Source organism: Vipera ursinii, assembly GCF_947247035.1.
Source record: "Vipera ursinii genome assembly, chromosome: 4".
Taxonomy (NCBI): domain Eukaryota; kingdom Metazoa; phylum Chordata; class Lepidosauria; order Squamata; family Viperidae; genus Vipera; species Vipera ursinii.
Window position 1 is genome coordinate 109,177,864 of NC_139514.1, and position 16,136 is coordinate 109,193,999.

Here is a 16,136-nt window from a genome sequence, read left to right on the forward strand (position 1 = left end):
AATATTACCAGATCTACTCATTAACTTTGTTATGGAAATTATCTCATTTAATTGATTTCTTTAAAAAAAAAATAGCTTCCTCATGAAACCAAAGCTTAGTTTCTCTAAAGCAGAAGCCTAAGATCCTCTCGTCCCAATTGCACAGAAATTAATTTTGATGAATGTTCGTTATCCTTCTATGCATAATCTGAAGGCTGTGTGAAATAGGACTTTTTCATGCCTTGGTTCATACATTGTTTGTGCAAATACAAAACCTTCCACTCCTCACCATGCAGTCAGAACTGAAGAAGTTCCTTGGATGAGAAGTGAAACGTCTTCAAGGGAAAAACAAGAAACTCCAATTGCCTCATTAAAAAAAAAAATGGCACAATTCAGTTGACACTGTTCTCTAACACAGCACTGATCTCCAGCAGGGAGATTCCAGAATTGTATTGGTTGGTCTGAGATGAAAACTGATTTCAGGTTTGTTGTGTTTTTTTTAAATCCCATTTATATCCCACCCTTCTCCGAAGACTCAGGGCGGCTTACAATCTAAAGCACAAATCAATGTGCTTAGCAATAGGTTGCCCCCCTCCAGAAGGATTTTGGGATCCAGAATGTTTGGTTCCTGATCTCCTCTGTGTTTCAGAGCTTTTCCCAAGGGTTTCCCACCAACACTGAGTTCTGGTTCTTCCATAGCTTAGATTTTGGGCAGAGATTCTGTTTTCTATGCCAATCACCCATGGTGTTGTGACTCAGGGTCAGCCTGTGGGTCCGGCAGCCGGCTCGCATGTCTCGGATGACTCAGACGAGGGGGAGGAGGAGGGTGTTGAAGACGAACTTGCTGATGATGGCTTGGAGGCTTCGCAGAGCCCCCAGCCAGGCCCCTCTTGCTTGGTGGAGACTCAGCTGCGCGAGGCCGACAGTGCAGATGATGATGACCCACAGCTGGCCCTGTTTAAGGACGCCCGACGCAGGAGGCAGTCAAGCAGAAGCAAGCAGAGAAAGGCTGTGGGACTTCTCGGGAGGAGGCACAGGGAGGCCACGCCCTGAACTCTAATAAAGGGAGTGTTTGGGGAAGGGCTGGTTGCTGAAAGCAACCGCTCCGTTTGAGGATCAAAGTTCCGGTATCTTGTTTCATGTTCTGTTGTTTTGCTTGTGAATTAAACTTGGCAGACGCTTTCCAGCCTCAGACGTTTTCCAGCCACTGCCGTTTGTACAGGGGTTGCCTTTCTGCAAGGCCGGTAGCAGGTGGTACAGAACACATGGTCTAGGCAAGACTCTTATGGACCCCCTTTGTTTGTTATTATCTTGGTAGCTTCTTTCTTTTGACCTCATCATGTTTGCTTTGTTTCTACCTCCTTTGCTTATTGAGAACATAAAAAGAGAAGTAAGAGAAGTTGTTCATTGGTGGCTGCCATTCTTGATTAAACTGCATGGCCCTGAAGGCCCTTTCATCAACAATCCCAGTAGTAGCCTGATTCCCACCACAAATACCTTCATCCTTATCTTCTTTGCCTGGGGAGGGTAAAGAACAATTGAGACCTGCACAACACTGGTTCAAGAAGATTGATCTTCATTCTGAAGATTTCATTTTGAGAGCAGGCCTTAAAGACAACTTATTCTTCCGCAACTGATGCTTTGAGTCCTATATGCTTTACTTTCAAGTATCCATTGTCTGGCTTCAACAACAGCCCAACAGATCCAGACCTGGAATGTCTTTGAGTATTACAAAACATTTATTAGTGAATGCCCTTTTATAGCATTTGATCTGGTCATTTGTGAGATTAATTCATACTTCTAGCTAGGGCATCAAGGATGATCACCACCATTAAGCTTCCTTCGTCCCAGGACTGGTGGTGTTTGAATACTCTTATTCACCAACTCTATTTTCCTTTCAGCTACATTGTGACTCCTATACTTAACTCAGCACTCTAGCTCATCCTTTCCATCCAAGTAGGAACTCTTTGATCCTTTCCTGCAATCAAGTGCAGGATAAAACCTGTTCGAAAGACTGGACAATAGCAAGTTGTCTAATATACAGGATTAGAAGTTGTTGGTTTTTTTCTTCCTCTGCAACTGTGATGGAATGTATGAATGACCTTTGGGAAAGAGGGAAAGAAATGCTGCCTAGGAAACGATTACACAAGAGGGGCAGGAGCCCTCAATAGCTTAACAGTCAGAGAAAGAAACCTAGGAAGAACTCACCCTAATGGAGGAAATAATTAAAAGTGAAGGTAGAAAGTTTATACCTTCAGACTCACAAGATTCTCTTAACGTAACCTTACAATAAATCAGATTTAGCTGATCTTGTCTTGTTTCCTGCCTAGTTTACCTGAGAGGGTGGATAGTAACATTTTCATTTAGAGTGGACATTTATGACTAAGAATCTCCTGTCATTCTGAAGGCTTCTGTTTGTTGAGCAAATTGGCACCATCTTGGTGCTTTCTGATTCAACTAGAAGAAGGACCTTCTTTCCAAGTAGTTCAGTATGGTGACAGTACTGATTCTCATCTTGCCATCTTCCTTCAAAATGGCCTGAAATATTCGGATTACACCTACTTCTGTATCGGGTTGAACAGAAGGTTTATTATATAGCGTTAGGATGAACAATATCAGGTTTATTTTACCTCCAGCATCAGGTTCTGAATGATGTTGTGGTCTCAGAATGTAGATATGGCCACTGGAAGACTCACTCGTGCATAAATTCTTCTGGCTTGGAAATTGCAGGTGTGTTTGTAAATACCAACACAAGGTTAGGGACCAACATGATCTGTCAATTTTGCAATTCAGCATTCAACTGCAAAATTAATCTGACTTTAATGAAGTTGATCATTGATTTTGAGTTTCCAGGTAGTATTAGAGAGTCAGAAATAATGTCCAACTAAGTAGGATAAAACCCCAAATATAAAACGTAGATAAATTTCTCCAATTGTACACACACACACACACACACACACACACACACACACACACAGATTCTCTCCCAGTATATTTGATGCTCTTTCCTCTCCCTTTGATTTACATCTCTAGCATGACTGGTTTTTATTTTGAAGTCACAGCATATGGCATTAAAAAGTTAAATTGAAAGTGGATTGTCAACTCAACTGTTGACATCAAGATGAGATATTTTAGTAAAACAGCCTCAGAAGCCTTTCTTTGTTGGCTAGTTTTGGCCAGTTGTAGTTAATGGAGCTTTCAGACATGATGATACTGCTCAAGAGAATCTGTGGGTGACTTTCTCCACATTCAGAGCCCAGCTAAGCCTTAGCCCATTGCCTGTTAGTCATGATGTGATCTCCTGCTTTTCAAGTCTAGTGCAATCATGACATTGCCCCATGTGGCAAATGGTGTAAGCTGTTGTAAAACTGTTTGTCTATGTGATTAAGACATTGCAGCACCATCCAATTACTTTTTTAATTTAATTACGCTAGGAAAAAAAGAGGGAATAGTATAATAGCAAGTCTTGTGGCAGGGAAATATGTAAAATGTAAATTGAAGAGCCATGAAAATTTCATGCATTGACAGTCTGATTTGTTCTTATTTCCAACTTGTTATGAAGAGTGGCTTCCTTAAATGCAGTAAAACAAGACGTAGTGGCATTTAGTAATTCCTGTGTTCTACATCGGAATAATTATATACAGTGTGCGTTCATAGCCAATGTGTGAAACCAGAATTCTTCGGGGCCCATATCAATTTTGTCTTTTAGACAGTGTAAATAAAGCTGAATCTTCAACTTTCAAATTAAAACTGATATCCTTGGGCAATCAGGGCTTTTATAAAAATAAAGGAGGGGGGGTGTTAGTTTGCCTTGGAACAGGTTGCGTCTCTGAAATGCTTTTGGGACTAAAGAGATCAATTAAGTGTGTATAAACAAACAGTTGGAAAAAAAGCTACTAAAACAACAGAGGAGAAAGCTTTCTATTGGGCTCCAGGGGAGGAAAGTTTCATTAACTAGATCTGAAGTCCAATGGCCCTCTATAAACAGGCATTAATTAAAGAATGTAAAAAATAAAGTTTCAGACCTTGCAATATGTTAATGATCATATGATTCAGGGTTTGGGAAGAGAGGTGCAGCAGAGGTCATAAAATAAGCATGAAGCATTTAATATGAGTGCTTGGCAGGGATTTCTGCAAATTAGTTGGTTATTTGCTGGTCCAAAGCAAATTAAGGTGATTTTGCTTCACTTGCTAATTTTTTATGTGCATGCTTGGCAAAATGTTTTTCACAAATGAATGAAGGTTATTGTTAATTGCATAATGAAAAATATTAACATATTTAAATAAGACAGGATCGGCTGTCATAAGGTGCTAACTTAAGTTTTACTTGACGGGCCTCTACAAATCTCCTGTACCATGACAAACCATAAGATACATTTTACAAATATGGATTAAATATCTGAATGTATTTGCCTTCAAATTGGTAGTTTATTTTCCAATAAATGAGCTTCCTGTTGAATTGTGTTTTTTAGATGGACAAGTAAAAAATATATTTTTTTTTGGAAAGAACTTGATTCTTTTCTCTTTCCTGTGTGGAATAACAAAACCACATTTTGCTTATTGATTCAGGTTCTCTTGAATATATTCACGAGCACACCTAGATGATTGCAGGTACAGTGACATTTGACCCAAAGGAGATGATAGCACCTAATGAACTTGAGAAGGCAGTTCGAATTTGGCAGTTCCATAAGAAGATGAATGGAAGACCAAATAGTTTTCATCTCCTGAGGAAGAGATACTTTCATTATTTGGGAAGACTGAGCTAGCTGCTCCGTATCTTGCCGTTTTAATTCCTTTCCAGCTCCTTCTCAAGCAAAGTTGGCTTACTACTACTTACTACTCATTGACAGGGCAGGAGGAAGAACATAGAATAACAGACTTGGAAGGGACCTTGGAGGTCTTCTAGCCCAATCCTCTGTTCAAGCAGGAGATCCTATACCATTCCAGATAAATGGCTGTCCAGGCTCTTTTTGAAAGTCTCCAGAGATGGAGCCCCTACAATTTCTGAAGGCAAGTCATTCCTTTGGTTGATTGCTGTCACCAATAGAAAATTTCTCCTTTGTTCTAGGTTGCTTCTCTCCATGGTTAGTTTCCATCCATCCATCCTTTTTTTGGGGGGGTCTTGCCTTCTGGTGCTTTGGAAAATAGTTTGACCCCCCTCTTTTTTTGTAGGAGCCTTATAAAAGCAGATGAAGAGAGATTTGATGTTCTCTGAGAAGTTAAAGGAAGAGCCATATATACCTACCAAGGCAGGAATATAAGACCATCTGTCAAGAAAATTTATAGTTTTCTGAATTTGTCACCATCTGTAGCACCCATGATCTTAGCCTAGTTAAAATTCAGCTGAAATACATTCATTCATACCAATTGATTGCAAAATGTGCTTTTCTGTTCTGCTCTCCTTCCTGCTGTTTGTCTGTCTTGTTGTTGAAGGGACTCTGGCAAATCACACTGAGCTCTTTCATCTTATTTTTCATGCTACTGTAGGAAGTGCTGTGGTAAAACACAGTCTTCAGGAATGGACCTGCTCAAGCTCTGATTTCTTTCTTTCTTTTTTTTCGTTTCTCTGTTACCCTCAAAAATCTTTCACACTTGACTCTAAAGCTCTATTCCAGGGGCTTCTCCAAATCCTTGAAACATATATTTTTTTAAAAAAATGGCTGGAAAGTCGGTCATCTTTGAGTCTCCTAAAGAGTGCAATCCGTGGATTTGAAAGAGATAACAGGGTGCCCACCTTTTGCAAACTACAGATGCCAGAGAAATAACTGTTTTGGAAGAGTCTTTATTTAAAACACACACACACACACACACACACACACAATTGGGCAGATGGCTAGCTAGGCTTTCTTGGGCAACGCAAATTGCCGGTTATAAAGTTCTTCAGGGTTTTTTTTTAATTTAGTTTTTAAGCATTTTACTTTCTTCTAAATTGGGAGATACCTTTGCTCACTTCGACAATTGCAGGTAGAGGTAAGTCCTCACCTCATGACCACAATGGAGCCTAAAATTTCTGTTGCTAAGCGAGAAAGTCGTTCAGCGACCTTTCTTGCCACAGTTGTTAAGTTAGTGAGACGGTTGCTAAGTGAATCTGGCTTGCCCCATTAACCTTGCTTGCTGGAAGGTCACAAAAGCTGATCACCTGACCTCAGAACACTGCAGTCATCATAAATAGGAGTCAGTTGTTAAGCGTCTGTACTTGATCACATTACCCTGGAAATGCTGCATAAGTCACAAATGTGAAAAACGGTCATAAGGCACCTTTTTTCAGTGCTGCCATAACTTTGAACGGTCACTAGAAACACTATTGTAAGGTAAGGACTACCTGTATTGTCAAGGAAAGCCTTTCTGTTGCAAACTCCACAGTTATAATGATTAAGAGGCAAAACCAGATCGGACTTTTGTTGCTAAGTCTGCGCCGATGTTGTCTAGCTATGTTTTTTTTTTAAATCCATTAAAACCAGGAGGATCCGGGCTGAGAAGACACTGTTGACTTTGTCCTGTTGCAGCAATTTTCGATGGACGAATTTCAGTTGAGAAATTTCATGACTCGGTAAAATGAGCAATGATGACATCTGTGGATGCAGGTCTGTTCATATCTTTGCCGAGCCTTTAGGGAAATAAATATCTCGGAACATTCGGCGAAGTGAAGCTCACTCAATAAATCAACCTGACACTATAACACTTCTGGCACAGGAGTTTTCTACTCTGCTGTGCACCACCCACCTCTCCACGTTCCTGAGCTACCAAATGGTGTCTCCCCACAGGCCTCTAAATCAAATCGGTGCACGTAAATACAGCGAGAATTTATTGGGAATTGGTTTTGTTTGGCAAAAACATTATTTATTAGATGAGATGAGATGATAATCCATTTTGACCCTTTACATACTGAACTGTTGGCTCTTGAGGAAGCTGCCTGCTTAACTTTTGCAACAAATCCTACAAAAAAAAAGGAATCACACTGACCCACTTGCAAGAACAGCTCTGCCTTTTTATAACTCATCTTGCTTTCTACATCTTTTTAATATATATATATATTAAATCACATTTGCCTGTTTTCCACATGCAGGACCAGGACAAAAAATTGCTTGGCTGTCAGGTAAGACTTGAAGAAATCCTAAGTTGAATACATCTGAGCTAAGTTGAATAATGCAGAGAAGAGCAACAAAGATGATCAGGGGACCGGAGGCTAACACATATAAAGTATGATTGCTGGAATTGGGTATCTCTAGTCTAATGAAAAGAAGGACCAGGGGTGACATGATAGCAGTGTTCCAATATCTCAGGGGTTGCCACAAAGAGGAGGGAGTCAAGCTATTCTCCAGAACACCTGAAGGCAGGACAAGAAGCAACGGATGGAAACTAACCAAGGAGAGAAGCAACCTGGAACTAAGGAGGAATTTCCTGACAGTGAGGACAATTAATCAGTGGAACAACCTGCCTCCAGAAGTTGTGAATGCTCACAACACTGGAAGTTTTAAAGAAGATATTGGACAACCATTTGTCTGAAATGGTATAGGGTTTCCTGCCTGAGCAGAGGGTTGGACTAGATGACCTCCAAGGTTTACTCTATTCTATTCTATTCTATTCTATTCTATTCTATTCTATTCTATTCTATTCTATTCTATTCTATTCTATTCTATTCTATTCTATTCTATTCTATTCTATTCTATTCTACTCTACTCTACTCTACTCTACTCTACTCTACTCTATTCATCACAACAGTAACACCTTTTCTTGTGCTGAAAACAAAAGTTGAATTTGTTGGACCTTCTAGAGAAGAACACAAGCTGGTCCATGATCATTTCTACACCAGTATTATCTTTGCCACCAGCAGAAAGTTCTTTCAGACGGATTGGTCCAGAACATATTTTGCTTCTATTGAGCCTTAAGTAACCTGAGATAAGATTAGGGCTAACATGAGTCTTCCTAATAAGCTCAAGGGGAGAAAGAGTGATTCTTGAGAACCAAAAGTCACACAGCTCTGTGACAGTTTAATGCCTCCCATCGAGTTTGGGGCTAATGAACCTTGGCTAGTGACCTTTTGCTAGTGATGGATCACATGTGCCAAAGCAAAGCCATAGACAAAATTGCTGCAGTGTTAAAGCTCTAACCAGGAACTTTATTTGTTTTTCTTTTAGTTTAAAAAAAAAAGTCTGTTCAAATCCTATTCGCCCTCTTATCTTTGTTTATTCAGTTGTTTTTAATATCACGTCCTGAAAGAATTTCAATAGCAGCTTCATCATGAAGTCAGGCCTGCCTTTCACTATTTACATCTTCCAGATGGAGCGGCATATAAACACTCCCAGATATTTCTGGTAAGTAAGGGGGGGGAAAGTACATTATTTATCCTTTTTGTGCATAAATAATCGAGGGTGTCAGATTTTATAGACTAATAAATTGGTATGCTGGGAGTGACTTTGAGTCTCTCATGGCCTGCAATGTCATGGACCCAGAGAGAGAGAGAGAGACAGAGAGACAGAGAGAGACAGAGAGAGAGAGAGAGAGAGAGAGAGAGAGAGAGAGAGAGAGAGAGAGAGAGAGAGAGAGAGAGAGAGAGAGAGAGAGAATTTTGTTTGCTGTTTCGTTTTTCAGAGTCTACCTAAAGTCAAGCTGGGGCTTGAGAAACATCCAGAGAATTGGATTGAATTGTTTGTCTGCCCAGAAGTCTAATTTGGTTGCCGTTTTGCCAGGAAGGAACATAATTTACATCTTTGCAGGCGTGCAGGAGTCAGTCGCAAACTCTAATGCAAAAGAAAGGAAGGGTTGGAAATAATCAATGCCATATTGATTGTTAAAAAAAACAAAAGAAGAAAGCAATTCTTTTGATGGGCTAAGCAGAGTTTGTGTGCGTTTTGTATAATTCTACTTCAGTTATAAGCAGGATTCTCACTTGTACATAGGAAACACTTTCCCCTGCTTTGTGCATCTAGGGAGATTTTCAGTAAGCCATGTAGATCATGGTTGCCTCAAAAATGCTTTCTTTGAAGAGGCAGCTGGACGTTCTTTCTTGAAGACGTTTCACTTCTCCTCCGAGAACCTTTTTCGATTCTGACTGGTGTAGTAACAACAACTTACACCTGAACATCAGCAAGACGAAAGAGATGGTGTTAGACTTCCGGAGAAAAAAGGACGAACCTGCCCCACTTTACATCGGAGAGGACTGTGTGGAGAGAGTTTCCTCCTTTAAATTTCTGGGAGTCTACCTCTGTGAAGATCTGACCTGGAAAGTTAATACAACCCAGGTGGCTAGAAAGGCCCAACAGAGGCTTTACTTTCTCAGGGTCTTGTGGAAGAACAGGGTAGAACAACAGCTAATGACCCTCTTTTACCGGTCTACTATAGAGAGCGTCCTCTCGTACTGTATTGTGGTTTGGTATGCTGGTCTGACAGCTGCGGATAGGAAAGCATTACAGAGAGTGGTGAGTACAGCACAAGACATTGTGGGCTGTTCCCTGACACCACTGGATGACCTCGCCAGGGCTCGTTGCCTTGGAAGAGTGAGGAAAATTCTCAGGGACGACTCACACCCTGGACGGTATCTCTTTACTCTCCTACCATCCGGTTGGAGATATAGGAGTATAACCAGCCGTACCAACAGGCTGAAAAATAGCTTTTATCTGTGGGCTGTTAGGCTTTTAAATGGCACATAATCTTATGCAGAATTGACTTGGGAGGCCGGTGTGTGGTGTAGTTGGTTCACATGGTGTGGTAGGATGGAGGGTTTGTTGTCACTGTGTGTTGGGGGGAGGGAGCACGGGGGGAGGCTCAGCTAATCTCAATGTACACATGTTGTACTTTGACAATAAAGGTTTATTATTATTATTGAATGTGGTGGGGAATGGAAGGATTTATGTCCAGAAAGGTCCACCACATCCTGGACAGAGAGGACTTATTGGCTTGAAAGAGGGGTCAAAGAGGCCATCGACATTAAGACTGAACAACCCTCTCTCAACACAGGGGGAGCGATGTGACACCACCAATCTCCTGTTTACAACACAGTCCTTTCAGCATTTCCCAAGATGGATCCACAACTTTTCGCTCTGTTCAAGTGACTCTGAGGGCACAATGATGCTCAGAAAGAGTGCTAATGACCAGATGAATATAACTCCTTTCATTCTCCACCATTCAGTCAGAACTGAAGCTTCTTAGATGAGAAGCAAAAGATCTTCAAGCAAAACAAGACCATCCAGTTAACTTTTGAAAGAAAACACCTTTGGGTTTTGCCTGCTTTCCTAGTGTCAGATGTGCAAGATATGGAGCCTATACTTTCTACCCACCTGTTGTTTGGAGAACCAAAAGTTCAGAATTAGAGTAGTGGATATATTAAATGTTTAGTTTTTTTAATATTTAGGAAAACATATCCAGATTATATACAGTATTTCCATTCATACAGAATTACACTTTTAACACTTTTAACACCTTCAACCACCCTCTTCTTTTCTACATCTTTGTATTATTATTTTTTATCGAATCAATCTTGATTAGAACGCATGTATAGCAATTGTATGGCTTTCTAAATCAACAAAGAAATAAATAGGAAATATTTCTCCTGTACTAAGCCAAAACTTTAAAATGAGAACTGAAACTCGAATTGGACACGTTGATAGCAAAGCATTTCGAAACAGCAAGATTCCTAAGGAATGACATCCCCCAAAGAGTTAACTGTGCTGTCATTTCCTGCAAACATGCCATGGAAGATGTGTACAAGGGAAAAAATCAGGACAACATTAATCCAGAAATCAGATTTATGGTGACTGCATCATCTGTTGAGGATTTGTGAGTCTAGATTAATTAATTAAATCTAGGAGAAGTGCTTTGAACCCAAAACAAATATACCATGTTTTTGATATTCAGTTAAAGCAGGGGTCTTCAAACTTGGCCCTTTTATGACTTGTGAACTTCAACTCCCAGAATTCCTCAACCAGGCATGCTGGCTGAGGAATTCTGGGAGTTGAAGTCCATGAGTCATAAAAGGGCTGAATTTGAAGACTTCTGCTCTTGACACTGTTCTATCCTTGTTCCTCATCCCACACATTTGCTGGTTTACAGGACAAAAAAAAAAACAACAACAACACCACTCATTCCTTTCCATACTCAGCTTCAGTCTATCTCAGTCTGGGCTTGAATGATCTGGACCTTCCTGTTATAAATGCCTATGTTAATTCTGCTGTGGAATTATGAGTGGAGGCTGTGGGCCATCTGACCGCCAGAATATATCTGACTCTCATCAAGAAATTAGGGACACCACAACTAATTAGAGTATCATTTTGGACTGGTATTCATTCTTTTCCTTTAATCTTTGCAGAGATAGAGACCTAATTTAAGGCTTTCTTTACACCCTGTGAGGTGAAGATGCTATGTTTGAAGGCCCGCTCTTGGCTATATTTAGATTGCATGAAAAGGTACAGGATTATTCACTGCAGCTTTTGCAGCTCATAAAAATGGGGAATCTCGGATTCTGCAGCTGAACAATCCTAGATCTGTTGAAAATACCAACAGATTTTATTTTTTAAAGGCAATTGGACTTTTTTTTTCCCTTGAAGACATTTCACTTCTCATCCAAAAAGCTTCCCCAGTTCTGAATTGGATGACTGGGTGACTAAGAATTTCCGTAGAGATCTCTTGACAATGCACCTCTTTTGCTGCGACTGAGTTTCAGGAAACCTGTTCTCTTCTGCCCTTGTTCAGAGGCCACAAAGCATTCTTCAAGGGACATCAATAAGTCATATGTATTATTTATTTTCTTTGAGTCATAATTTGAAAGGAATGAAACCTACTCAAAATATCGAGCGCTGAATTGATTCCTGAAAGCATGTTTTGCTGAGCGAAGTTTTAAGTTTACCAAAATGAAGTATTTAAGGCCAAAATATTTGAAATCGATATCAAGAAACCCTCTGAAATGGGGGTTTCTTGCTACATTGCAGCAAAGGGACTCAATAATACAAATTAAAAAATAGAGCATGAATGTGGACTTTGGATTACTATTAGCAAGGGCAGTTTGTCATCCTAGACAGCTGATGTTTCACTGATAATAGGTTGTAGTGCAATGGCTTAGTTTTCTGGGTGTGCATATTTTCTCTTGGACCTACACACCCTGGGCTAATTGCCATTCATTTGTTAACACTTGGGTACATAATTTGCATAAATCTCCACTCTACCCAAGGCTTTTCCGATGGTAAAATCATAGGCACTAACATTAGTCAAGGGAAAAGAAGGCTACAGGTACATGAATGTTATTTGGAAGTTCTTTGTAACTTCCTGGCTGATGATTTTAGCAATAACAATAGCATTTAGACTTATACAAGTAGTCCTCAGTTTGCAACAGTTTATTAAGTGACTGTTCAAAGTTAATTGAACAACTGCAGTGATTCACTTAGTAACCGTGTCAAGAAGGGTTTTAAAATGGGGCAAAATTTACTCAGCAACCATCTCGTTTAGCAACAAAATCAATGACTACCCGTTTACTCTCCCTAGTGCTTTACAACACTCTCTGGGCAGTTTATAATGTCAGCTTATTGCCCTCAACAATCTGGGTCATCATTTTTAACAATCTTGGAAGGATGGAAGGCTGAGTCAATCTTGATCCTGTTGAGGATCGAACTCCAAGCTGTGGGCAGAGTTTGCTTGCAATACTGCATTCTAACCACTGGGCCACCTGTGGTTTTAACCAGATGACAATCCCTGGAAAATTTCACTGTGGTCCTCAAAGGTTTCCATTTCTGACTATGGACCAGTGATCTTCTAGGGCTTCAGAGATGATTCCATAATCTTTTCCAGATTGATAGGCATGAATGGCTTTTTATACAGAGACTTCAGAAATATTAGAAAGAGCCTGACATGCCTTTAAAATTCACAGAGAGAGAGAATTTCAATGAAGGGAACCGGAGTTCTTTATAAGGAAGGGTAGCCCAATTCAACTCTTACAATTTTAAATGAAGTACTCACACCATTAAAGTGGTCACTTTAATCTGGTGGATCAAACTGGAGAAGATAATTTATTTTTGTTCATATTGGCACTTCACATGTTATACAACTTTGTCTATAAGTGGAACAAGACCAAACAGTGCCAATTCTTTTTTTTTTAAAAAAAAATTGATTTCTTTACCACATTAGTTTTCTTGGCTGTTTCAGTTAAAACAGGGTGTTTCAGTTTATCCAGAAGACATTTTGTTGTTGTTGTTTCTTTGGCTCTGTGTATTATTTGCCTGTGTGCGCGTGTGTGTTTAGGCATAGGTACACTGACTAGAGGCTACAAGTTGATAAATTGTGTGGATTAATTAAATTAATAGGTGGCTGATCAAATAAACTGTGGTAAAATAAAACAAATTAATGGATTAAAATTAATTGACCCCACCATCTGCATAGATGCATTGTGGAGTCTCCCAATGACACGAGCAGCTTTTTCTTCTCTCCTTAACGTCCGCCTTCACAAGATGGAAAAGGAGACACTTTTGGGTGGCGTGAGAAGGGAAAGGAAGAGGAAAGGAAGAAGAAAGAAAGAAAGAAGAAGATGAAAGAAAGAAAGAAGAAGATGAAAGAAGGAAATATCTATCAGACTGAGAAAGGAGGGAAGGCAAAGAGAAATAGAGTAGAGTAGAGTAGAGTACTTTATTTGCCATGTGTGATTGGACATATACTATAGTAGAATAGACAAGAATAGAGTAAAGTATGTAAAGAACAGAACAGAACAGAACAGAATACTTTATTGGCCAAGTATGGTTGGATCCACAAGGAATTTGACTCTGGTGCATAAACTGTCAGTGTACATACAAACAACAAATCTTATAATCATAAGATACTAAAGGAGAAGGTAGTAGAAAAGATGAGAAGGATAGAAGAATAGCACTCAGACTTATGTACCGCTTCATAGTGACCCTCTAAGTGGTTTACAGAGTCAGCATATTGCCCTCAATGATCTGAGTCCTCATTTTACCTATCTTGGTAGGATGGAAGGCTGAGTCAACCTTGAGCCAGTCAGGTTATCCAAGAAGGATAATAGTAATACAGCCCCACTACATGGGTAAATATCTTTAGATTTAAGACAGCACATAATACAGCAAAGACTTCCTTGTTCCAGGCTATTTGAGAAGAACTGACTATCAGGAGATCTGGGACAATGCTGTGTGATTGGCAACTTTGTGTCCACCTTCTTCCTTTCTATTATTTGACTTATGAAATAAAAGGAATAGCATTCATCTGCCATAAATCTTATACCTCCCTCCTATCATCCTATTATTAAAAAGGTAAAGGTACCCCCCGCACATGCGTGCTAGTCGTTTCCGACTCTAGGGACCGGTGCTCATCTCCGTTTCAAAGCCGAAGAGCCAGCGCTTGTCCGAGGACGTCTCCGTGGTCATGTGGCCGGCATGACTAGACGCCAAAGGCGCACGGAACGCTGTTACCTTCCCACCGGAGCGGTCCCTATTTTTCTACTTGCATTTTTATGTGCTTTCGAACTGCTAGGTTGGCAGAAGCTGGGACGAGTAACAGGCGCTCACTCTGGTACACGGCACTCGGGGTTCGACCCGCCAAACTGCCGATCTTCTGATCGACAGGCTCAGCGTCCTATGCACCTAAATTCCTCACCTTCTCTTCTGTACCAGCCTGCTACCGGCCCTGCAGAAAAAGCAGGGACAACCCCTTTACAAACGGCAAGAGGCTGGAATAAAGCCTGCCAAATTTATTAACATAAAACAGAGCAAAACAAGACACCAACCATGAAACAGGAGCTATGAAACAGGAACTATTCAAGCGGTTGCCTTCAGCAAACCAGCCCTCCCATGCATTCCCCTTTTATACAGTTCAGGGCGTGGCTTCTCTCTGCCTCCTTCCGAGGTGCCCCATTGCCTTCCTCTGTTTACTCCTGATTGACTGCCTCCTGCGTCAGGCGTCCTTGAACAGGACCATCTGTGGGTCATCTTCATCCATGCTGTCAGGCTCACACAGCTGGGTCGTGACCAGGTGGGAGGGGCCTGGCTGAGGGCTCTGCGGAGCCTCAAGGCCATCATCAGCAACACCCCCCTCCTCCTCCTCTAAGTCATCTGACCCAACTGCCGAACCCACAGGCTGACCCTGAATCACAACACCTTCATCCATCCCACTGCTTTTAATCATATCTGCCTCAACAGCCATATTCTTCAAGAATCTAAAAGGACCTTCTTCTTACTCCATCACCCTTTAGCCAATAATTATTTTGTTTAATAATAATAATAATAATTTCTATATATAGTATCATTTGGCCAAAGTAACACAACTCTGGCAACAGAACATGTGATAGATGAGGCAGAAATAAGCTCGAACTGAAAACTGTTCAACAAATGTGTAAATTGTCTTCTGTTTTTTTAAAAAAACAGGCTATTATATTTGTTTAGCCTCAGAAGTTGTGATAGTTGCACAAAACTATTAACACCGTACTGTAAAATATGGAAGGTTTACCAGAATATCTCTGGGCAGATTGGACCTTTTTAACTTACTTTCCAGAATCACTTTTTGTCAAAAGTAGAGAATTATATTTTTTTCCCTTGGTCATCGTCACATTTGCCTTCAGTTCCTTCACCCTGGGCTCTGCAATTCCTTCCTTCCTTCCTTCCTTCCTTCCTTCCTTCCTTCCTTCCTTCCTTCCTTCCTTCCTTCCTTCCTTCCTTCCTTCTTTCTTTCTTTCTTTCTTTCTTTTTCTTCAAAATCACTTTCAATGTCTAATGATCGAATGAAGCTTTGGAGTCAATTGAAACTCATCAGACGCATGAGTTGTCACATTGTCGCATTCATCTGCTCTTCGCTGTACTTCCTTTTCTCCTTATTTTCTCCCCTCCATTCATCAAAGTTTGCACTGTAAATTCTCAAATCCTTGTTTATATCACAATGTAAAAGGTGAACTCTGTATCAGCCTGCCAGCTCTTGTTGACCTCTGTGGTTATTGTTCACACTAGCAATAAAGTAATCCTCCAGTAACGTATCATGAGTTGAAGTTGTTTAACTGGATTAAAATAATGCAATGCATCTAACTATCATAACCTTTTTCCTGCAGTTTGAATTGAACTGGTTCCATTTCATATTTTTTAACGGAATAATAGAATAACAGGTCTTCTAATCCAATCCCCTGCTCGGGCAGGAGACCCTATACCAGGAGTAAGGCAACCTTGGCTCTTTTATGATTT

The 16,136-nt window shown here is 40.4% G+C and overlaps 1 protein-coding gene across 1 annotated transcript in view; it reads left to right on the forward strand.

Moving 5' to 3' along the window:
- DACH1 (dachshund family transcription factor 1) overlaps positions 1-16,136 on the forward strand; it is an 806,874-nt gene that overhangs the window by 506,070 nt on the left and 284,668 nt on the right. Inside the window, exon 2 of the mRNA XM_083362338.1 lies at positions 10,284-10,755. Coding sequence (XP_083218464.1) covers positions 10,670-10,755 — 86 coding nt within the window. The 5' untranslated portion in view covers positions 10,284-10,669. The remainder of the gene's footprint in view (positions 1-10,283; positions 10,756-16,136) is intronic.